This window comes from Glycine soja, chromosome 14, assembly GCF_004193775.1.
Source record: "Glycine soja cultivar W05 chromosome 14, ASM419377v2, whole genome shotgun sequence".
NCBI lineage: Eukaryota > Viridiplantae > Streptophyta > Magnoliopsida > Fabales > Fabaceae > Glycine > Glycine soja.
Window position 1 is genome coordinate 43,062,625 of NC_041015.1, and position 21,151 is coordinate 43,083,775.

General features: G+C 33.7%; 1 protein-coding gene across 2 annotated transcripts; it reads left to right on the forward strand.

Moving 5' to 3' along the window:
- The first annotated feature begins 5,293 nt into the window (after nucleotides 1-5,293).
- On the forward strand, nucleotides 5,294-6,376 carry LOC114383023. 2 transcript variants are annotated; one of them, XM_028342601.1, is made up of 3 exons: nucleotides 5,294-5,823; nucleotides 5,934-6,098; nucleotides 6,206-6,376. In XM_028342601.1, the coding sequence occupies exons 1-3, from the start codon at nucleotides 5,554-5,556 to the stop codon at nucleotides 6,257-6,259; spliced, it is 489 nt and encodes a 162-aa protein (XP_028198402.1). In that variant the 5' UTR covers nucleotides 5,294-5,553; the 3' UTR covers nucleotides 6,260-6,376. The 2 variants fall into 2 exon arrangements, with proteins under 2 accessions (XP_028198402.1, XP_028198401.1); XM_028342600.1 differs by having other exon boundaries at nucleotides 5,296-5,823; nucleotides 5,934-6,104.
- Nucleotides 6,377-21,151: the final 14,775 nt, after the last annotated feature.

A 21,151-nucleotide genomic window follows, 5' to 3' on the forward strand; every position in this document is an offset into this window, starting at 1 on the left:
CCTCCTTCACCATATATTTCCTATTTATGTAATGCCTAGCTTCCCTTTTCTTACTGCTTCTTATGACTACACCTTTAAACTGACTTGGGTATTTTCTACCATGTATCTCTGTATTACATTTTCCTTTTCTTTTATAATATTTTCTAAATGTTTTTCCATTTATTTCGGTGTAGAAGTAAATGACCAAATTATATCCATTATCTATGTATAGCATATTTTACTTGGATTTTTTAATTCATCCTAGTGAAGACCATTAGATCACTGTTAGCTTCTCTTCAAGGGGTTGTCTCATTTCTTGTTGGCTAGTTTTCATACATGAAAAAATAAAAAGAAGCCACAGTAATAATAACGGGTTAGTGGATCTTGAATATTGCATCTTTGCCATCTTTGATATTTGGTTAGATTGAAAATTATCAACTTGATTGCTTGCACTTTGGTTAGAATAAAAGGAATTTGGCATATTTGCTCTGACTCTAATGTGTGATTATAAGTCTATAAGAGATGCGGAAAAATCCCCATGTGATAAAGGTAAATTTAGTTAAAATTGGACCCTGTATGTATTGTGAACTTCATTTTTATGCACTTCTTGCTTGCTAGATTTTAATAAGAAACATAGTTTTATGATTTTATTTTGTAATTACATGTATTCCCTGGTTTTCTAAAAAGCTGTTGTTTGGTGAGTGATCGTTATGGCTATGTTGTCCTAGGTCCTTCCATTTTATTTGAATTTTGTGTTTCAAATTAGGTTGTCTTTTATCTTGGTCATAGTATGTGATTGCTTCTTGTTGATTTTTTGAAGAAAATTAAAATTTAGCTTGAATACTATAGGATAAATATGCATTGAAAGTGCATGATGTTAGGATGAATGTGGCATTTATGGAATATTTTTCTGTGACTATAATTTTTTATGAGCAAGGTTGGTAGTAATATGTTGAACTGTACCGTGTATCTAATCCCCTCTCCTACCTAGATGCTTACATACATCAAACTACCTACCCTATGTCTGACTATATGAGTTTCTCTGCTCTATCCACTCCTTATCAAACGTTCATATGCAATATTGATCAACATTATGAACCAAAATACTATCACCAAGCTGTGAAGTATCCTCAATGGAGGAATGCTATGAATGAGGAAATAAAAGCCTTGGAAGAGAACAAGACTTGGTCCATTGTCACTTTACCTCCAGGCAAGCAAACAATAGGCTGCAGGTGGTTGTATAAGAACAAATTCAACTCTGATGGTAGTCTAGACAAGCATAAGGCACGTCTAGTTGCCAAGGGTTACACACAGCAGTTGGGTGTAGACTTTGTTGACACCTTTTCACCTGTAGCAAAGTTGACAACAGTTAGGTTATTGCTTGCCATGGCAGCTCAAAAACAGTGGAATCTCACACAACTTGACATCAACAATGCCTTCTTAAATGGAGATTTATTTGAAGAAGTGTACATGGATCTGCCCTTAGGTTATCTTGGAAAGGGGGAGCATCAAGTGTGCAAGTTACACAAGTCCTTGTATGGCTTGAGGCAAGCATCAAGGTAGTGGTTCCAGAAATTTTCCAATTCCATCATCAAGCTAGGATTCAATCAATCTACTGTAGATAACTCTCTATTTTCTAAAGGGAGAAATGATTCTCTGATTCTCCTGTTAGTCTATGTGGACGATATCATCATAGCTGGCCCAAACAAACCTCTAATTACTGAAGTCACTGTACAGTTGCAAGGTTTGTTCAAACTCAAGGTCCTAGGTGATTTAAAGTATTTTCTTGGTTTGGAAATAGCTAAGTCTGTAAAAGGCATTCACTTAAACCAAAGGAAATACACCCTAGAGTTGTTAGAAGATACTGGTTTCACCAATTGCAAACCTGCAAAAATTCCAATGGATCCTGGTCTTCAATTGGATGGCACTGCAGGTGAAGTTCTTGAAGACCCTACTCAATTCAGAAGACTGCTGGGAAGGTTAATGTATTTGACTATCTCAAGGCCAGATATTATTTTTCCCATAAACAAGCTTAGTCAGTTTATGCAAACTCCAAGGACACCTCACCTTCAAGCTCTTCATCAAGTCCTTCAATACCTCAAAGCAGCTCCTGCCCAAGGTTTGTTCTTTTCTGCAAACAACAATTCCACCGTCACAGCTTATGTAGACTCTGATTGGGGCAATTGCAAGGATACTAGAAGGTCAACAACTGGTTTTTGTATCTACTTGGGCTCATCTCTCATATGTTGGAAGTCAAAAAAGCAACCCACTATTGCAAGGTCCTCAGCAGAGGCTGAGTATAGAGCTTTAGCTTCTCTTACCGGTGAGTTATTGTGGCTGCGGCAGCTTCTTCGTGTGTTCCAGATTACTCTTGATTCCACAATGATCATGTGTGACAATAAATCAGCTATTGCATTGGCTGAGAATCCAACTTCAAATGATGGGTCTAAACACATAGATATTGATTGTCATTTCATAAGGCAATATGTGCACTCTGGTTTTATCAAGCTGGTATACTTACCTACTCATCAACAGCTTGCTGACATCTTCACCAAGGCCTTGCCTCACTGCAAATTCTCTGTTTTTTTGTCCAAGTTAGGCCTTCTAGACATCTATGCACCTAACTTGAGGGGGAGTATTACAACCAACTCTAGTTAGGATTATTACCATAGTTAGCTTAGCTATTAGTCTATTATGATTAGTTTGTTAAGTTAGTCTTTTAGTTAGTCTTTTCTGTTTCTGTTATTGTATGTATTGTACATTGTACAATGAGCTAAAATAATAAGAATTCAGTTTTCAATTGCTTTTACCTTTTGTTCTAATACTGTAATTTGACACGAGAGAAGTATAGTTACTCATCTCTTTGTCATCATTGCATTCATTTGATCTATGAACTTGGATTTAGTAAGTTCGACGTCGTTATGTTATATCCTCTTACATATATGAGTAACTTATCTCTTTTTTCATTGGTGCGTATTTTCAACACTTACATTTTTTTTTCCTACCAGCTTTAGCCATTTCTATGCTAGAAATTATGCAGAAATCTATTTTCAATTTTCTACTCCTTCTAATTTGTTTTCTCTGTAAATTTTAGGTGACCTGCAGTGTCAAAGGGAAACTTATGAGATATATTGACTGAGAGTTGCTTTGAATTAGTCACATGTGTAAGCATCCAGCATAGACTAGATCTAAATTGTTTCACTATTATATCCTGGAAACTAATTTTACTCTAAATTTGAAACACTTGCTGTTGAAATTTTCAAACACTAACTGCCTTTAAGTGCTGCAGACTTGCCCTAAGAAATCCCTATATGAAGGACCTTTTAAAAGGACTCCTTCATGGTATTATGCTCCTTTTAAGCCAAAATGAATTTTAAGGTATGTTTATATGATCACTAAATCATCTTATTGTATGTTTGGTTTAGTTGAAATCCAGAACAATTTTAAATATTAAGATAATATTTCTTATTTTTTAAAAGCTAAATTAATTACTACCTAGTAATTTTGTAGAATAACATGTTTGTTGATTTAAGCTTCACACTTGCACTTGCAGTTCCAAAGAGTTGAATATATAAGGATTCAATATAAAATAAAAATTTATTAATAAAAATATATTTAAGTCTTGTGTTTATTAATAACATATTTATTGAACTACAGATTCAAGATGATGAGATATATGTAACAATCCATTAAAAGAGTATGAATTATATATTTAAAATATTACATAATAAGACATTTTATTGTGTTTAAAAAACAAATTAGTAATATTTGTTGAATGTTAAACAAGTTATATACTAGCAACATTTTTAAAATTTTGCCTATATATTAAAAAAATGTTCCTAAAAATCTTTAGCAACATGAAATATATATAACATTCAATAAAATATCATCAAAATATATTAGTAAAATTTATTCATGGTTTGACGATATTTTTCGAATGTTGCAAAAAATATACTTTGTTGTACCTTATTAGGTGGAGGACCCTTATTATCACGATTAAGCGACGGTTGAAGTTAGTTACTAGGAGTTAGGTGAATAGTTACTTAGTTATGTTACTAGAAGTTATTAAAGTTAGTTACTAGGAGTTATTCTCTATATTTGTATAAATAAACCACCTTTGTAATACTTTGATGAATGAATTCGAAAACTATCATTCATTTCTTTTATTCTTGATACTTATCACTTAATACTGAAGGTGTTGTAAGGAGTCGAGATGAAATGGTTGGATGTGGCGGTTTTATAAGGGATTTAAGAGGCAGCAGGAGTTGTGGATTTGCTAAAAGAATTGGTTATGCAAATTCCTTTTTGGCTAAGCTATGGGGTGTTTATGAAAGGCTATTTACTCGTGTGAAGGGTTACCAATTGATTGAGGTTTGGATGTTGATTCTGAAGTTGTTGTGAAGTGCATAATTGGAGGTAGGGAAGGTTGTGCTACAGGTTGGAGTTTGATTCAGGAAACTCACAAACTATCAAATTCGAGTTGGAGAGTACAAGTCTCCATAGTTTTTGACTAGCTAGGTAATGTTTGTGTAGATGACTTAGCTAATATAGCATGTCATCTTAAGGATAGTTATGTGATGTACGAACAACCTCCGCCTATTATTAGGCCATTGCTCCTAGTTGATGTCAATGGGGGTTTCAACTTCCCGTCTCATTCTGATGTACGTGGTTCTGCTTTTTGGTCTTTGACCCTGTTTAATTAAAAAAAAATATGTTAATTAATCTATATGAATAATTGAATACAAAATGATCTATATTAATAGGATCTTTAGTTAAACTATTTCGTTGTCCCGTGAGTTGCCGGGAATGTAGCTTTGAAAAATAAAAAAATAAAAGATTATATCATATTCTTTTTTTAATAATTAAGAAATATTGAAGTATATAACCGAAAAATATAATATACTTTACATTATTAAATATGCATTAAAAATAACATACGACTAACTAAATTAGTGTATATAAATTATCCACTTGTGATTTCGGTCAAATATCTTTTTTTTTTAAAAAGTTTAACATCTATCTAATCTATTTTAACATTCCGTACGATTTCATGTAGCATTGCTTTGTACCATATAACATTACTTTCTATTCCAACTTTTATTTTTGTTAGCATACAACTTTTTTAGTATTAATAAAATGATTTTGTATCATTTGATGAAATTAAAATTAATAAATTTGTTGTGGAATAACTAAATTATATATATATATATACGCGCATAAAAATCAACTTTGACTGTAATAAATGGTCATTATTAATTTTACTTGCAATTTTGACTTGTGCAAATTATTATTCCAAAATCCGTTGTTGCCACGAGGATCTTCACTCTGGTTGCTTTTAGAACAATTCACGGTCTACGAATGGGGAGAGAAATCTTCTAAAAATTTGCGCGCATGTGTTCTGAAAACAAGACCCCAGTTGCAGCAAAATCTCCAATCTCCACAATTCTTTGTTTGCTTCCTAATCGTTAAAAGGACATACAATTTGATGCCCCGTGGAGTGAAACTTCTTTCATTTCTAAAACGCTCACCACATCAACCCAAAAAAAGGCATCAAAGAATAACCAAAGTGAGAACATGCAAAACAAAAACCCCACCATTACAAACGGAGTGGTTATCACATCCTATGTAGAATCACCAAGAACTCGCTCAATTAAACCATCAGACGATCCCACAAAGAAAACTAAGCCACACCCACGTTTTAGAATCTCGCAAACCGCAAGATCACAAGGTTATGATCATAGGGCTCAACTTCTTGCTTACTCTAGACAACTCAGAGAAAATGCTCGGTCCCATAAAAATGTTCAAGTTCAATTTCCCCAAAATCAGTCAAACCCTAAAGGCCAGGCAAGTTCTCTCTTTCTTCTTTTGCATCTACTTAGTTTTCTTCAAATGCCAAAAATATGTAGGGAATTAATGGATGCCATCAAATTTTGGAATTTTGTAAATTTTGGCAGAAGCGGTTATTGTTGGCTGAACCGGTTCGAGTATACTCGCCTTTAACCCAAATACTACCTAGCTCTAGTACCCAGTTTGGATGTGATGAATGTGTTGAACATAAGGGAAGAGAAGTAATGAACAGGTCCAAGAAGAGAATGGGAAATGGAAATAAGTGTTGCAAGGTTTTGGTAATATATCATATGATTAAGCATGTATTGTGGTTTGTTACATTTATGATAATAGTACCCTTGACTGTGTGTTTTGAATTGGATTTGTTGACCTTTTGCAGAGGAAACTGAAGAGCATGTTCAAAGCATTGTCATGTAAAGTAATCGAGTGGTAAAGAAGATTAAAATTGTGGGGCATTCAATAGTTTCAATTCATTAATGTCTCCTTTTTTTTATTTCTCGTTGTCTTTAAACTCACATTTGGTTTTGATGTTTATGGTCTCTTTCTCCTAGTGCCAATTCTTTTAGTTGAATTCTTAAAGCCTGATATTGTTGTGCACTAAATTAAAAAAAGAAATAAAGAAAAAAGTGTAAAAATGAAAATTACACGCGTTAATGGATTAGGTGGAAGAGTGGTTACTAGATCCGTTATTTTTTGAAGCGGTTGGAATCATCGATTCTATCATCGATCATAATGTCATGGTAATCCTTAATCCAGGATTTGGAAGGTTGCAAAAAATGGGAGAAAAAAACGCCCGTCCATGTGAGTGTGTTTTTACCGAGTAATATAGAGAGATATACTCTAATACTACTGAACAGATAAGCCACCAATGATTAACAGTTTTCTTCGGTAATAATTAATCAACTAGTTCCTAAACACAAATGATTTTTCCCAGAAGAACATGAGTTTTGTCCATTCTTAAACAACAACGTTATGATTTGTTGTTCAAGCCGTCCTATAATTTGTTTTGAAAAACTCATTGAAACTATAAGTATAAAAGAAGGCACATATATTTACACATTTCAAAAGGCTCCTCTCCCCTCTACTATCCTTAGTACTTGCGTACCTTTTTTTTTTATTCTTTTCCCAATATTCTGTATGTTACTTTGTTCGAGATTTGAGAAATACTACTACCAAAACGTGTTTTACGAATTCTTATTATTTGTCTGTTTTATTGAAAAATATATTGTATTTTTAACCACTCATAAATGTTCATGCAAATATAATATTAGTCAGTTTATATATATATATATATATATATATATATATATAAAGGGGCGTATCCAAAACTATGTTTAAGGGGGATATTGGAAAAATTTTGTGAGGAACACACAATAATTACAAAATTAACTATGTCATCATGCAATAAAATAATTACTTTCAACAAAAAAAAAAATCTAAAGTATTAACGATATGCACAAAAATATTAGCCGATAAGGATTGGAATAAAATATTTATTATTTACTAATTTGTATAATGATATAATTTTGATTTATATATAGAGAGAACAATAGTTAATAAAAGAAAATATACCGGATCAATTTAATTGATATGATTGTAAAAAAAAAAATATAATCTCATTTATCCAATTCTTATTATTTTATGCTATCACAACAAAATTTCTTATATTTAAGTAATTATGTTAACATGAATATATATGTAAAAAAAATTGTGGAATCAATTATCGAGAGGTTTCAAGAAGAGAAAAATTACATATAAAAAGAAAAGTAATTTAGAAAAATATATATTATATATTATATTTTTTAAGAACAAGGAAAAAGTCAGTTTATATACCGATGGAAAGGTAAGCCACATATAACTATTAGCCTGTCAGAACTGAACTAATAGTAAGGAAAAACAAAGTAACTAACTAATAAACAAAACCAAACATAATTGGTAGCAGATTAGCATGACCGAGGGAGGGGGCTAGGACCCGTTCTATCCGTCCATATATATATATATATATATATATATATATATATATCAGAAATTCAGAACAGAACACTTGGTAGCAGAATAGATTGATCATCTATAATATTTTATCATAGTAAACTCCAAAAATGTCTTGAAGCCGTAGTGCTATGCAGTACATACTACGTAGTGAAGACTGCAAAGTAGCATGGCATGTGAAAGACCGTTTAACAGTGTACGCTATAGTCAGTCAAACATAATTATTACAAACACACGCCTCTGGATCTTGATGAGTAAGGACTTCAATCAATGCACATATTTTATAAATAGTTGCGGTAGCATGATTTAAATGAATAATGAACGCTATATAGTAAAGAATTAGAACACTTGACCCTGGATTTAACGGCTTCAAGGGCATGCTACTTGCAACAATGACATTCCACATTGCTACCAATAAACACCAGAAAAGATGAGTATAGAAAAATTGATCGTTAGAGGATAGAACAAAGCATCACTTTCAAAATGCAATTATTTGGCAATTGGAACATCTCCCACTTTGTCTCCAAATGTTCATGATTGAATCCAATGCATGGAATCTAACAATTGCAATGACCTTGATCTCCCTAAACTAGGGACCACGGATAGGCAATATTGAAGAACTCTAAAATTTAATCTTTTACATTCAATTTGTAAAACAAAAACAGTGACAACCATGTGTGCCATGCATCACATCATACAAATTTCACATTCTTTCATGTACAAACAAAATCTTAATAGATGTAATATTAAGGTTCCCTTTGATGATGAGACGGAACTTGCAATAGTGCATGCACCTTGCCAACTTTAACTGAACCTGAGATTGATACAAGAGAAAGAAAAAGAGATTATCTTGAGCGTAACCCTCTCTTCTCGCTTGTTACTTTCACGTTGCCACAAAAGATATGCAAATGGATCCATAGAAAAGATCCAACTCCGAACCATAAAATAACCCCATTGCCACTTGTGCTTTCATTTTGTTCCTTCGCTTAGGTGACGGAGAGGCTTGGCATGTGCTCTCTCAGCTCGAACTCTGGTCTTTACGACCGTTAGGTCCAATGGGTCCAAGGAGAACGACAACATTTTGGACTATGTGCCCTTATTGCTGGAACCTTTTCAAATGTTTAGACGATATATTGAATTTGATTTGAGACAAAAAATAGTATCTAGGTAGATTTTTGAGATTCACAATATTGCAAGAAAAACCATTCAATGACAGTTAAGAATCGTCTTAGAAGGATTTATTTTTCTAAGATAGGTTTTAGTGGAATTGTCGTTGAAAGTCTGGATGAAGCTGTATTGTAAGATGATTCTTACCTAAAAATCATCTTAGAAGGCTTGCATTCTAAGATGGTTCTCAGATAATAACCATCTTAGAATGAAGCTCTTCTAAGACGGTTTTTATCCAAGAACCGTCTTAAAATGTAGGGTTTCTAAGACGGCTCTTAGATAAGAATCGTCTTTGAATGCGTTGTATACTACATTGAGCAGATTAATACTGTCCTTCTTAATGCATTTCAAGCTAAATAGATCCACTAAATGACTATGAAATACAATAATCAAACATAAACCAAGCATCCAACCCTCAATAATTTGATCATCAACCCAAATGACATAGAAAAGAAAAAAGAAAAAAACAAACTCATGGACAAACAATTTGAATTGAAAGACAACCCGTCCACAACATCACTGTACATATTTACTCACCAAAGCAATAGACTTTGCATCCATATAGTCATCAATATGATGAAATGAAGGTATACAGATTAATTCCAACAAGCATGCAGTGTGAATGTGAATGTAGTTCATTGTTCTTCTATTTTCTCACAAACGCAAGACAAAGCATCAATTAAAATTGAAGTGTAGGCGATTCAAATTTAATGACATTAAACAATGTTCGCTCATTAGGATATTCAACTATGGTTTTCATCAACGGTATATTTAATGCTAGAGCATGTCAAACAACACAAGTAAAATTACAACTGAAAAAAAAAGTATGGGGTGCACCCTAACATTTTTTAATATTGAAAAAAACTTTAGATAAAAAAAATTCTTTCATAAAATAGATCCTTCAATTTCAATTCTGATCCATACAGCATACAACAACATCAGGAAAATAAAACCATCAATAAATGAAACCAGCAAGGTATATCTGAAACACACCTTCAGAAAGTGTACATCCAATTATGCTTGAAAACCATCTCCCATCTAGATAAGTGTATGATCTAGCTTATTTAGGAGAAGTTTAATTCTCATAATGTTCCCATAAATAGAGAACAAGTTCAATAGTTTATCTTCATCAATTTTCTGAAATAAACATATTTGAAGCTAAACAAGCTTACATTAGGATTAAGATTTGATACAACAACTGTACACCTGTCATTTGTCCCACTTACTCCAGGAGGCAGACCTCCCCCAAAGGCAGCTGCAATGGCGGCAACATTTGCCATCTATAATTGAAAAAAATAATAAGTAAATTGTTTTTTCAAAAAGAAAGCATCTCATTGTCATCCATGTCTGTAATCATTTTACTAAAAATTAAAAATGAAAAATAACATGTTCATATTATCATGTCTTTTCGTCAGTACATTAAAAAATAACACAATGTGATAAACAAACTAAACCAAACCAACCAAAGCAGTTTAAAATATTTAGCACCTGCCCTGGCTCTAGAATCCTGAGCTGGATACATGTTTCCTACATCACCATATCCAGGCTGCTTAACGGAAGATGAAAGGAAAAGTATATATATTAGAATGGACTTCACAAAGATCAACATATTTGATTCATAAATAGACAAATAAAGAACCAACAGAACATACTTGTGAAGGTTTGCCTTTCTGCTCTGTGGGGAGATCTGGGTTTGTGAAGTCCCTATGCAAGATGCAATAAAGTCAACAACAATTTGATAATAAAATGTCAAAAAGAGATTAACTAGCAAACAAAAACAAAATCACAATAACTGACTGAATCACCTTGAACGGTCATTATTGTAGTTCACTTGTAATTCATCAAGGCTGCAAATTAAGATGAATTAAATGTCCATATAAGAAATTAAAGTAAATAAAAAAATAAATGGAAAATGGAAAGACAATTTTTTTTGTTGGGGGGATACAAGTGGGTTAAGCATAAGTTCTATAAACCCACAATTGCCACAAGCCAATACACAATGAAATTGCTTAAATAAATTTTAACATACTTTGAGAACTGAATGTCCAGCTAACAACAGCCATCATAAATATTGTGTCCCTAGAAATTTCCAAAAGTTCAATCACCATTCAGAAACAATATTAAAATTAACAAGGCAAGTAAAGCTTGAAAGGAATGTTAAACAACCTGAAGTGTACTTCTTGCCGAAATAGCACTCTGACGTTATTGATACTGGATGAGAGCCTCAAAGCCTACAAAGTTTGCAAGTACATGATAAAACAATTAGTGGAACATATAGTACACTAACTATACATGCATAAATCAAATATAACAATGATTTTTTGCCATAAAAGTTTTATTAACAATCCTCATAACTGATTACAGGAAAAGAATGTTAGTTAGTTAATTAGTTAGTCATCTAATGTTAGTTAGGATTTTATAGCTATTAGGTAACTTCCTATAAATAAAGCATGATTGTTATATTTTAGATAGATAGGAATAATAATAATAATAATAGAAGTGTAGTACTCAGTTCTTTCATCTCTCAGTTTCTTTCATTTGTCATCTCTATCTCTCTCTCTGTTTTGTTCTTCTTCCCTCTTTCTCACCTAAATCCTATATCATTGGTATCTAGAGCCTACCTATCCTCAACCACCAAACCAGAATTTTTTCACCCAGGGGCACAGAAACACGATCACTGGAGATGATGTGCAATATGGAAAAACGCTAAGATTAATCTGAACAGATGCTTGCAAAGGTCGATACACCATTAGACATGGCGGAGGGCATTTCAAATCATCTTCAACGACTAATGAATGAAAAGGATGATGCCTCTGAAAATCTTGAAAATGGTCGCAAAGGAGGGAGCCATCATACGCACAAAGAAAATAACATGCGTTTGAAACAACATGGCACCTTGGCATATTTTAATGATGAATTTGATGCAACTTTTTGTAAACTTTGCTCTTCTGAAGAATACCTTGTTTGTGCTTATATGGCTTGTTTTCAGGAAGAATACGCTAGCCTAATCCATTTTTTTCAAGCGAAGAACCATGAGAGAAGCTCACAACTTGGCACATATGCAAGAAACCATGCTGCAAAAGTAGGCTAAGAGGAAAATCTCAACCAAGAACATGGCTTCTAGGAGTGCTAGCACAACAGCAAGTACATAAGATAACTAAAAGTTCAGCAAGAACACGATAGTGGGTAGTAGGTCCCAGCCAAAAGAGAAGTTAGCAGCTGGGATAACAAAGAATATTCCTTTTTCCCTCAAGATTTCTTCAAAAACATTGAAAACTTTAACTTCAAAAAAAGAAGATAACATAGAGCCTAGAAATTTTGTTTACTGCCATGGGCAAAGATACTATTTGGGTCATCAATGATCTTATAAGAGCAAGTATGCCCATTTTGTTACTCTTTCAAATCCTTATACAATAGCAACACTTGCTCAACACTTCATGAATCAGATCTTTAGATTTCATGGAACACAAGTTGAGATAATCAGTGATAGGGATCCTGTTTGTGTAAGTATTTTTTGGAAGGAGTTATTTGATCTTTATGTTTTTCTCATCTCTTCCAATCCTTTCTATTCTGTTTTTCCCACTTCCCTTCTTCCCTTTTATTTCTTTCTCTTTCCCACCTAAACCCTAAATCACATACTCACATTATGCATCGAAAACGGAGAAGAATTTCACAACACATTAGAAACACTAGAGCCATTAAAATTCATTAAACTTAAACAACCTTGTTCTACTACTTCTATTTTCCCATTTACACACAACAACCAAGTTTTATCCTATTATGGGGGTTGGCTACATGGATCAATAAACAACAACATTCAGTACTTCCCAATACAAAACTTTCAGAAAAATATTAAATAAAAAATAAAAATATATATTTTCTTATTTTAAAAATAAAAAAAAATGCATGACAAAAATATAACCTCAATCTACCTAGTTAAAGTCCAAAAACACAAAAATGTTAATATGATGGAAAGAAGAGAAAGGGAGAAATCTGAGAGCATTTGACCAGCTGACTTCTGAAATGTTACAATCTTTTCCACTGATCCATGGGGAGAAAATACTTGATACAACACATCCACTGTCATAGGATATAGCACGTGATGAACTGTGACTAAGAGAATTCGGTTTGGCTGTGTATCTAGAGAGTTCCCGATAGCAGGACGACATAGAGAAAGCAAAGACATAGAGAGAAGAATAAATAGAGAAGTGCATCATAAAGAGAAAAAGGAAAGTACAAAATATAACAATTTAATTCACTGACCCTGCTGAAATGGGACAGTCCAAAGATGACAATTCAAAGATATGGGAGGAATATCATAGAAAAAATTAAAAAAAAAATACAAATGCCAAAAAGAAAAAGGTCAACCATTTGTCTCTGCTTTTGTAAGCAACTGACTAGATAAAGCATGCAATTTTCAATCCAAAATATAAACACAAAAAAGGCCAACCTCATCTCCTCGTCCTTGACTTTGATCCATTGTTGTTAATTCCTGATGTGAGGAAAATTGAACATAAACATTCCTCCCCCTAGAATAAAACAAAAGGAAAATTATATTGTTAAGGAATCTTATATCAAAGGGAATAAGTGAAGCATTAAAAATATCCAAATTTGAAACCAAAAATCAAATTATGAAAACTACAGTCGATGCAATCATGTACACCCTTAAAAGATAGAAATAAACAAGCCATTTGCACCTTATGTTTGGCTGAACATTTGCATAAAATTTTAAAGCATTAACTGCAGAAGGAACATGTTGCATTTGGACAAGAACATGCAAGTATAGCACAAATTTTACAAAAAAAAAAAAATGAAATGAAACAACCTTAAGATTTTAAGAAAAATAGTCAATCTTGTTTAAAGTCATGAAAAAGAAAACTTGATTTTTTGTACACAGCATGACAAGCTTTGTTATGACTCCAAAAGGCTGAAACAACTGAAGTAAATCATTCCTTAATCGAAGGAGGAATACATTATTAATCTTTCAAGAACTTGTGAAAGTAAAAACTCTACTGGTAAAGGAAGCACTATTCATTCTCTGCTAAGACAATAAATACTAAGTTCTACAACTATGAATAGAAATGCTCATTTCAACTCCGCTAAGACAAGATAGCCCTGCAACTTCTATGATATACTCTGTATGCGTCCACATGTGCATGTTATTTTACAGAAGTAGAACACTTGATCCAATAAAAGTCAACGTCATGGCATGACACCAAGTAAACATATAATAAACCACATATAGAGCATAAGAATGCAGCAGGAAGTGTACTGAAGCATTTAAATCAAGCAACTTTGACCTAAGGTTGAACATCAAATAATTATCAAGACATGTAATATAATAGCATATTGCTTATAGCATGTAATATACTCACTTTTGAAACAACCTCTCAATAGTTCGAAATTGCTTCTCTGAAGAAAACAAGTTTTCTCTTACTGTTATTAGACCACTAACATATGATTTCAAAGACTCAAATTCTAGCTTCACTCTAGAAAGTTCTTCCTCATTTTCAGCATCTCGTTCTTTCTGTCTGGTTGTTTTTCCACCAAGTCATCAACTCTCAGCCGCATCTCAGTTAGTATACTATTTGCAAGCCTTTAACTCTATCTGTAAATTTTTTTTTTTGCAATACATCCACTTGGGATTGGCTTCTTGCAATCTCCTGCTTCCATGTCTCATGCGATTGACTCAAGTGGGACTTAACATCTGACATGTCAAAAAGTTCATCTTTTGCCATGCCCTGTCCAATGTTTCATAGAAATGAAGTACACAATATATATGAAGGACATGTATTGTCATAAAAATAAGCTAATAAGACTAATATGTCATCATATAAGAATCCTTGGCAAAGCTCCATCAAATAGTAATCTGGAATTTATCAAGTTAGCTTAAAGTGGGCTTTAAACGAATTACATAACTAAAAGGATACAAGACAATATATATTAAAACAAAATAAAATCAAAGTAAACAATAAAAGTAAATTCAATTGTACTTTACGCATATATGTGTGTGTGTGTGTGTGTGTGTCATTGTACAATTTGGGGTAACCTTTGTCCATTTCATAAGCAAAACCTAGACAACAATGTAAGGTATAAGTTGAATCACCTGCAATATTAAAGAAGAAACCCTAACACAAATCAAAAGGTCGGTCAATATTATCCGATATAAATACAAAAATACCAATACATTATTTCCTTACTATACAGACCTAAGGGAGGTTACCCTTCCAGTAACCTTGAATACCTTCTTCTTTCCCTATAAATGCTATGAAAAGATGATGCACTTGGCGAACTTAGAAAAGCTCAAACATGCATGGGGCCTAATAAGTAAACAAGCTTCAAATCAATTGGGATATCATCAAGGCTATCAAAATACTCCACTTCACAATGACCTGCAAAATGGGCAACTTGGTCGCACAAAAAACACTTATCTTGTCAACGCGACTTCCCATTGCAAATACAATGCATTTTTCAACAGATTTGGTGCAAACAAGGTGAAATACACAAATACGTATATTTATTCTCAAATAATTGTCAATATTTGTACAAATGTGTTTCTAATGTTTACAGTAACCATCAAATATACCATAGTTGTTTGTCCTATATCATCTAAACCTTTCTACATCGGATGCTTTTAACTTTTACAAAATATGCTGCCCATTTCTTGCGAATTGTTGTTATGGTCTCGATGTCTAATGCTGTACCATCACCAAACCACTACAAAATATGAAATATACAAATAATAAGTGACGTACATGTAAAATGATTAAAAAATGATAGCCAACTAATAATTTAAGTTGTTCAAGTAAATATACCATGCTACAATCATTCTTTAAACCCCGACTTACTATGTTACATATCCAATGCATCACATAATAGCCACACTCATAGCCTCCACCTTGAACATGGCTCTACATTCAATAAGAAAAATAATTGAATCTAACAATTATGAAGTTACCATCTAAACATCACCAGTCAGAAATAAGCATTAATTAAATGACTAACCTTTACATCAATCCACTTAGGAGTTCCTTGATTATTTTCACCATCCACTGTGGTCTTTAATGTCTTCATTGCACTGTTAGAAAAAAACATCAACGTATATACGACGATAAAAAATTTATCATTCAAATTTTAGAATAGATTAAATGAATTACAATATAAAACTTAACTTGTTAATTGCAGCTTTGATATGAATATCAGGCTTTTTACATAATGAACAGAATCAGACAACAACATTGTTCCTAGGACACAAAACAACCAGCTGCCAATGGGCCCTGAATTAAAACAAAATAACTACGTATAATGCAAACATTTTTTACAGCATTTGCATAAATACTACTTATTGATTCAAGTAAGCTCCTAGCTACACTTCTTGTTGGGATTCCTTCACCCATGTTTATATGTAATGTTGACATTCAGCATGTCGATCCTTTGCATTGTGTATCGACTAAGGCTCAAGGAATCTATACACCGAACCATGACCCAAACTTGAGCTCCAGTCATCCATAAACCTATTTTTAACATTTGAAATGAAAATTGATAATGAGGTATATCATAAGGAATATTAATTATTAGTCAATGATATGAAATTTACTTACATCATCCACAATTATAGTATAGCTATGTTCAAATATTTGTCACCTGGTATTATTTTATTTACATCAGAATATGTTAAGAAGAAGGATGCATCTATGTTTGGAATCCCAAATTTAGTCCCATCCCACATCAACTCAATGGGCTTCTCATAAATATCATACAGGCTCTTAATCAAGTGATGCAAGGGATCATCTACAGCAACATTATTCGACCTTTGAACAGGTTCAGCCAGTTTCTTTGTACTAATATGTGAATCCTATATGGTTAATTAAAACAAGAATTAAACAAGTGTTAGTAGCTAATTTATATCAATCTATGATTGTCTTAATACATGTTAAGAAAAATAAAAATTACCTCCTGTGATACAACTTTCACAAGATTTGTTGACCATGCAATGAATGTGTGAAGGGCACGCCTGACATATTGTATTTTTATGTTGGGAATGTGATTTAGGCGTCACCGTCAAAAACTTTTTCAACACTGACCCTTTCCAAATCATCTTCATAAGCAACATTGTGAATGCTAGACCCCTCCCCCCTCATATATTTTTCCAAGGCCATCAGGTGTGTATAATTATCACGTTTCATATACAACCCCATAGTCAGTATCACATAACCATCATGTTCTTCCCCATATGGGTTGACAGCAGTTTCAGCATTGCTCCCCTTTGTGCTGACACGTGCACCTAATACATGTATATCTGCCTCAATCAAGGGTGAGTATTGTGATCCCCTTTGGGAAAACTCAATTTTAATGGCATCCTTCAACTCATGTTTCATTTTCTCTAGACTCCGCTTATTTTCTTCTTCAATCTCATTCCTGACTTCTTCCTTAAGGTTTCCGATAATCTCATTCCTCCAATCTTCCTTAAGGCTTCCAATTATCTCAACTAATTGTTGTTGGTTGATTGATGCCCATCCATAGTATTGACTGATTGTCATACCAGACCCTGCTACATGAACATGACCTGGATGCTCCAATCACCCAATGGCAGTATTGAGTATGTCGTCACGACCATGGGGAACAAAACTACCATGTGTCGTTTGTTCTTGTAACTAGTCTTATAACAAGCACGACATAAAAAAAACATAAAATGAGGTGGTTATTATAATACAAAAAAAATAAGATTAAACTTGACATGAACTCACAATTTTATCAGATATTTCTTGTGTCGTCTAAGATGTCATTTGCCCATATCATTTTGTGCAGGCCATCTTCCACATGACATGTCTTTCAATGGGAGATGGAGGGTCCTCGATCAATGGTGTATTCTCAGTCAATGTTGCCTCTTCATGTCTTTTCTTCCTTTTCTCCTCTAATAGCTTTTTTTCAAGCAAATCATAACCCCTACAAGACAGTACGTGGGGCCAGTCATTGTATTTTTGAATTTCCTGTGCCTTTTTCCTGATTTCTTGTCATACACCATGTAGTATTTCCATCTAACTAATTCAAATGAAATGATATATTTCAATAGCTTATTTAAAGTAAAACTGATGGACATCTAACCTGCCAGTTAGGGGTCTTGCGACTTGCAACAAACTCCTCCCAAGTTTGTTGATCCATAACATATTTTATAGAAGGATCTTATTTTTGTTGACTGTCAATGTCAACATACAGAAATTTAGTGGTTAGCGAAGACTTAAATTGCTTCCATCTAGTGGCCACCGTGGACATGACCTTCTTCTTGGCATTTGAGGCTTCTAGGATATCAAATTTGGTCTGCATAACATATTGTTGTGTAACATTTAGTGCATGTCAACATTTTCAAGTGTTAATAACAAAAAGTTAAATACATCTCCCTATTAAGTTGACTTACCAAAATGTCATCCCATACTAGGTCCTTTAGAGATTTCAACACATCTTTCCAATTGCTATGTATAATAAGAATCTTTTCTCGAGCTACGACCCCCAAATAGTTGTGGAACTTCTGTTTTGGTGGGCTTGATCCTCTCCCAGTTGCAGGATCAATGTTAACTGTTGGTCCGGGCTGATTTAAGGTTCTTAAAGTCCACCTTCTTAGTCGTGTGGATTGTCTAGTATTCTTATACGTAGCCTCCGATTGACCATCTGAATATGGAGGGAACCTTGGTGGTGTTCCCATGACCTTGTGCAAATAAAAAAAATTCATTAATGTACAACAATTAAAAATAACATATACATAACAAATTGTAAATATGCACATTACATAAATTGGTTACAAATAACATAATATGATAAACATTACTTTGATACAACACAGTTACGTAAGAATGTTCTTTCATAAACCTTCATGATGATCATTACGAATTGCATGTACGTCATTGACCTTGTTTTGTTCGATTATAGAAGGCATTTTTGTGGAAAAAACATGCGTCTCACAAATGTCAAGTGTTGAATCATCATTCTGGTCACTGATACCAATTGGTCTTCCTTGTAGAGCCACTGAAAATCTTCAACCACACGAATCTTGGACATAAAACACCTACCTGGCTTGTTCTACCATAATGAAAGGTTCGACCTTGTAAGCCACCTTATTAAGGTCTACTAAAGTAAATCCCAATTGATCTGCATGCACACCGATATTTCCATTAACCAATTGACATTTAAATACAAGCACTCTGAATTGACTATAATCAAGCTCCCAGATTTCTTCAATCACTCCAAAGTAAGGCATTAAGGTTTGAATCGGGTTGTTATATGATACACTAGAAAAGTGTTCAGAATCACCCTCAAGACTCACCCCACTATTCTGCACACTACTTTTATCATCTTGTGACTTTGTATAGAATGAATAATTGCTAATATCATATCCCTTCCAAGTAGGGACATTAAGATTTTGGCCAACAGTCTTAATGTTTTGGAAGCATTGTCATCACTAAAGATTATTTCTTTAACCAGTTTATGAAAGTTCTATTATGTTCTTGCAACACTTTGATCATGTTCATTTTTGGGTGAATAGTTGTTAGTTATTCTTTGTGAGTACGCATGTAGGGAATGACCTCATGTGTGTTATTCAAGATATACAGATGCCCTTGTGAGACCTCCTATTGAGTCTTTGTTACAACATTGTATCCTCGTGTACCCTTACCTCCTCATGTCCGATCATGACGAGTTTCAGGAAGCCCAACAGATGGAACTATTTCAATGTACTAAGAACAAAACTCAATGGCTTCTTCGGCCATATACCTTTCAACAATGGAAGCTTCTGGTCGATATTGATTCTTGGTATAACCCTTTAACACCTTCATGTATTGCTCAACTGGATACATCCACCGTAAAAAAACCAAATCACACAACCAGATCTCCCTCATAAGATGAACAATTAAGTGAACCATTATGTCAAAAAATGATGGAGTAAAATACATCTCCAATTGACAAAGGACAATGGCAACCTCATTCTTTAAATCATCCAATTGTCGAGGGTTAATGACTTTGCTACAAATAGCATTAAAAACAACACAAACGGGTTATGGAAACCCTAACTTTGTCAGGCAAGATTCCACGAATCGCTACAGCCAATAGTTGTTGCATTAAGACATGGCAATCATGAGACTTCAAGCCAACCAACTTTAGATCATTGAGGGCTACAAGGCTTTTGATATTTGAAGAGTATCCTTGTGGGACTTTTACACTCTGCAGACATTGACAAAAACTTCTCTTCTCTGTTGTTGACATTGTGTGGCATGCTGGGGGCAGATACGTTTGTCGACCTTGTGATACCAGATGCAACTATTTTCGTATTCCTAGTCAACCAAGTCTTGACGACATTTCAAACCATCCTTTGTCTTGCCTTTAATGTTTAGAAGGGTACCAATTAAACTATCACATTCATTTTTCTCGACATGCATTATGTCTAGACAGTGACACACATGTAGATCGAACCAGTATGGAAGATTAAAGAATATTGACATTTTCTTCCATATGTTCATCTCAAATGATGTCTTCTTTTGGGTCTTCCCAAAGATAGTTATGATGTCCTTCACCTGATCATAAACTTCATATCCAACTAATGGTTGCGGCGCATTTTCATTCTCTTGACTTCCATTAAAAGCTTTCTTCAATCGTCGATGCGATTGATAGGGTTTGAGAAATCTTTGGTGCCTAGTATATACTGTTTTCTTTCCATGTTTCAGTTGGATGAAGCTCGCGTTTCTCTCACATATAGGGCATGCATGATATCCTTTGACACTATATCCACTTAAATTTTCATATGATGGAAAGTCATTAATAGTACAAAACACCATTGACCTTAACCTGAAGGTCTGCTAGAGATTCCCATCCCACACATCAACCCCGTCTTTCCATAATTTTCTCAAGTCTTCTATCAATCGAGTGAGATACACATCAATATCATTCCTCGGCCGCCTTAGACCCGCTATCATCATACATACGATAATCTATTTTCGCTTGATGCACAACTAAGGAGGGAGGTTGTAAATCATCAGCAAAGCAAGTCATGAACTATGGTTTATGCTTAAGTTACCAAAAGGATTCATTCCGTCTGAAGCAAGACCAAGCCTTAGGTTTCCTGGCTCGTCTCCAAAATATGGATACAAATAATCAATTGTCTTCCATTGTGGAGAATCGGTCG

Coding starts and splice junctions, on each gene's coding strand:
- LOC114383023 (XM_028342600.1), top strand. CDS start 5,554: ATGCAAAACAAAAACCCCACCATTACAAACGGAGTGGTTATCACATCC. Junction 5,824..5,933: donor AGTCAAACCCTAAAGGCCAG/GCAAGTTCTCTC, acceptor AAATTTTGGCAG/AAGCGGTTATTGTTGGCTGA. Junction 6,105..6,205: donor ATAAGTGTTGCAAGGTTTTG/GTAATATATCAT, acceptor GACCTTTTGCAG/AGGAAACTGAAGAGCATGTT.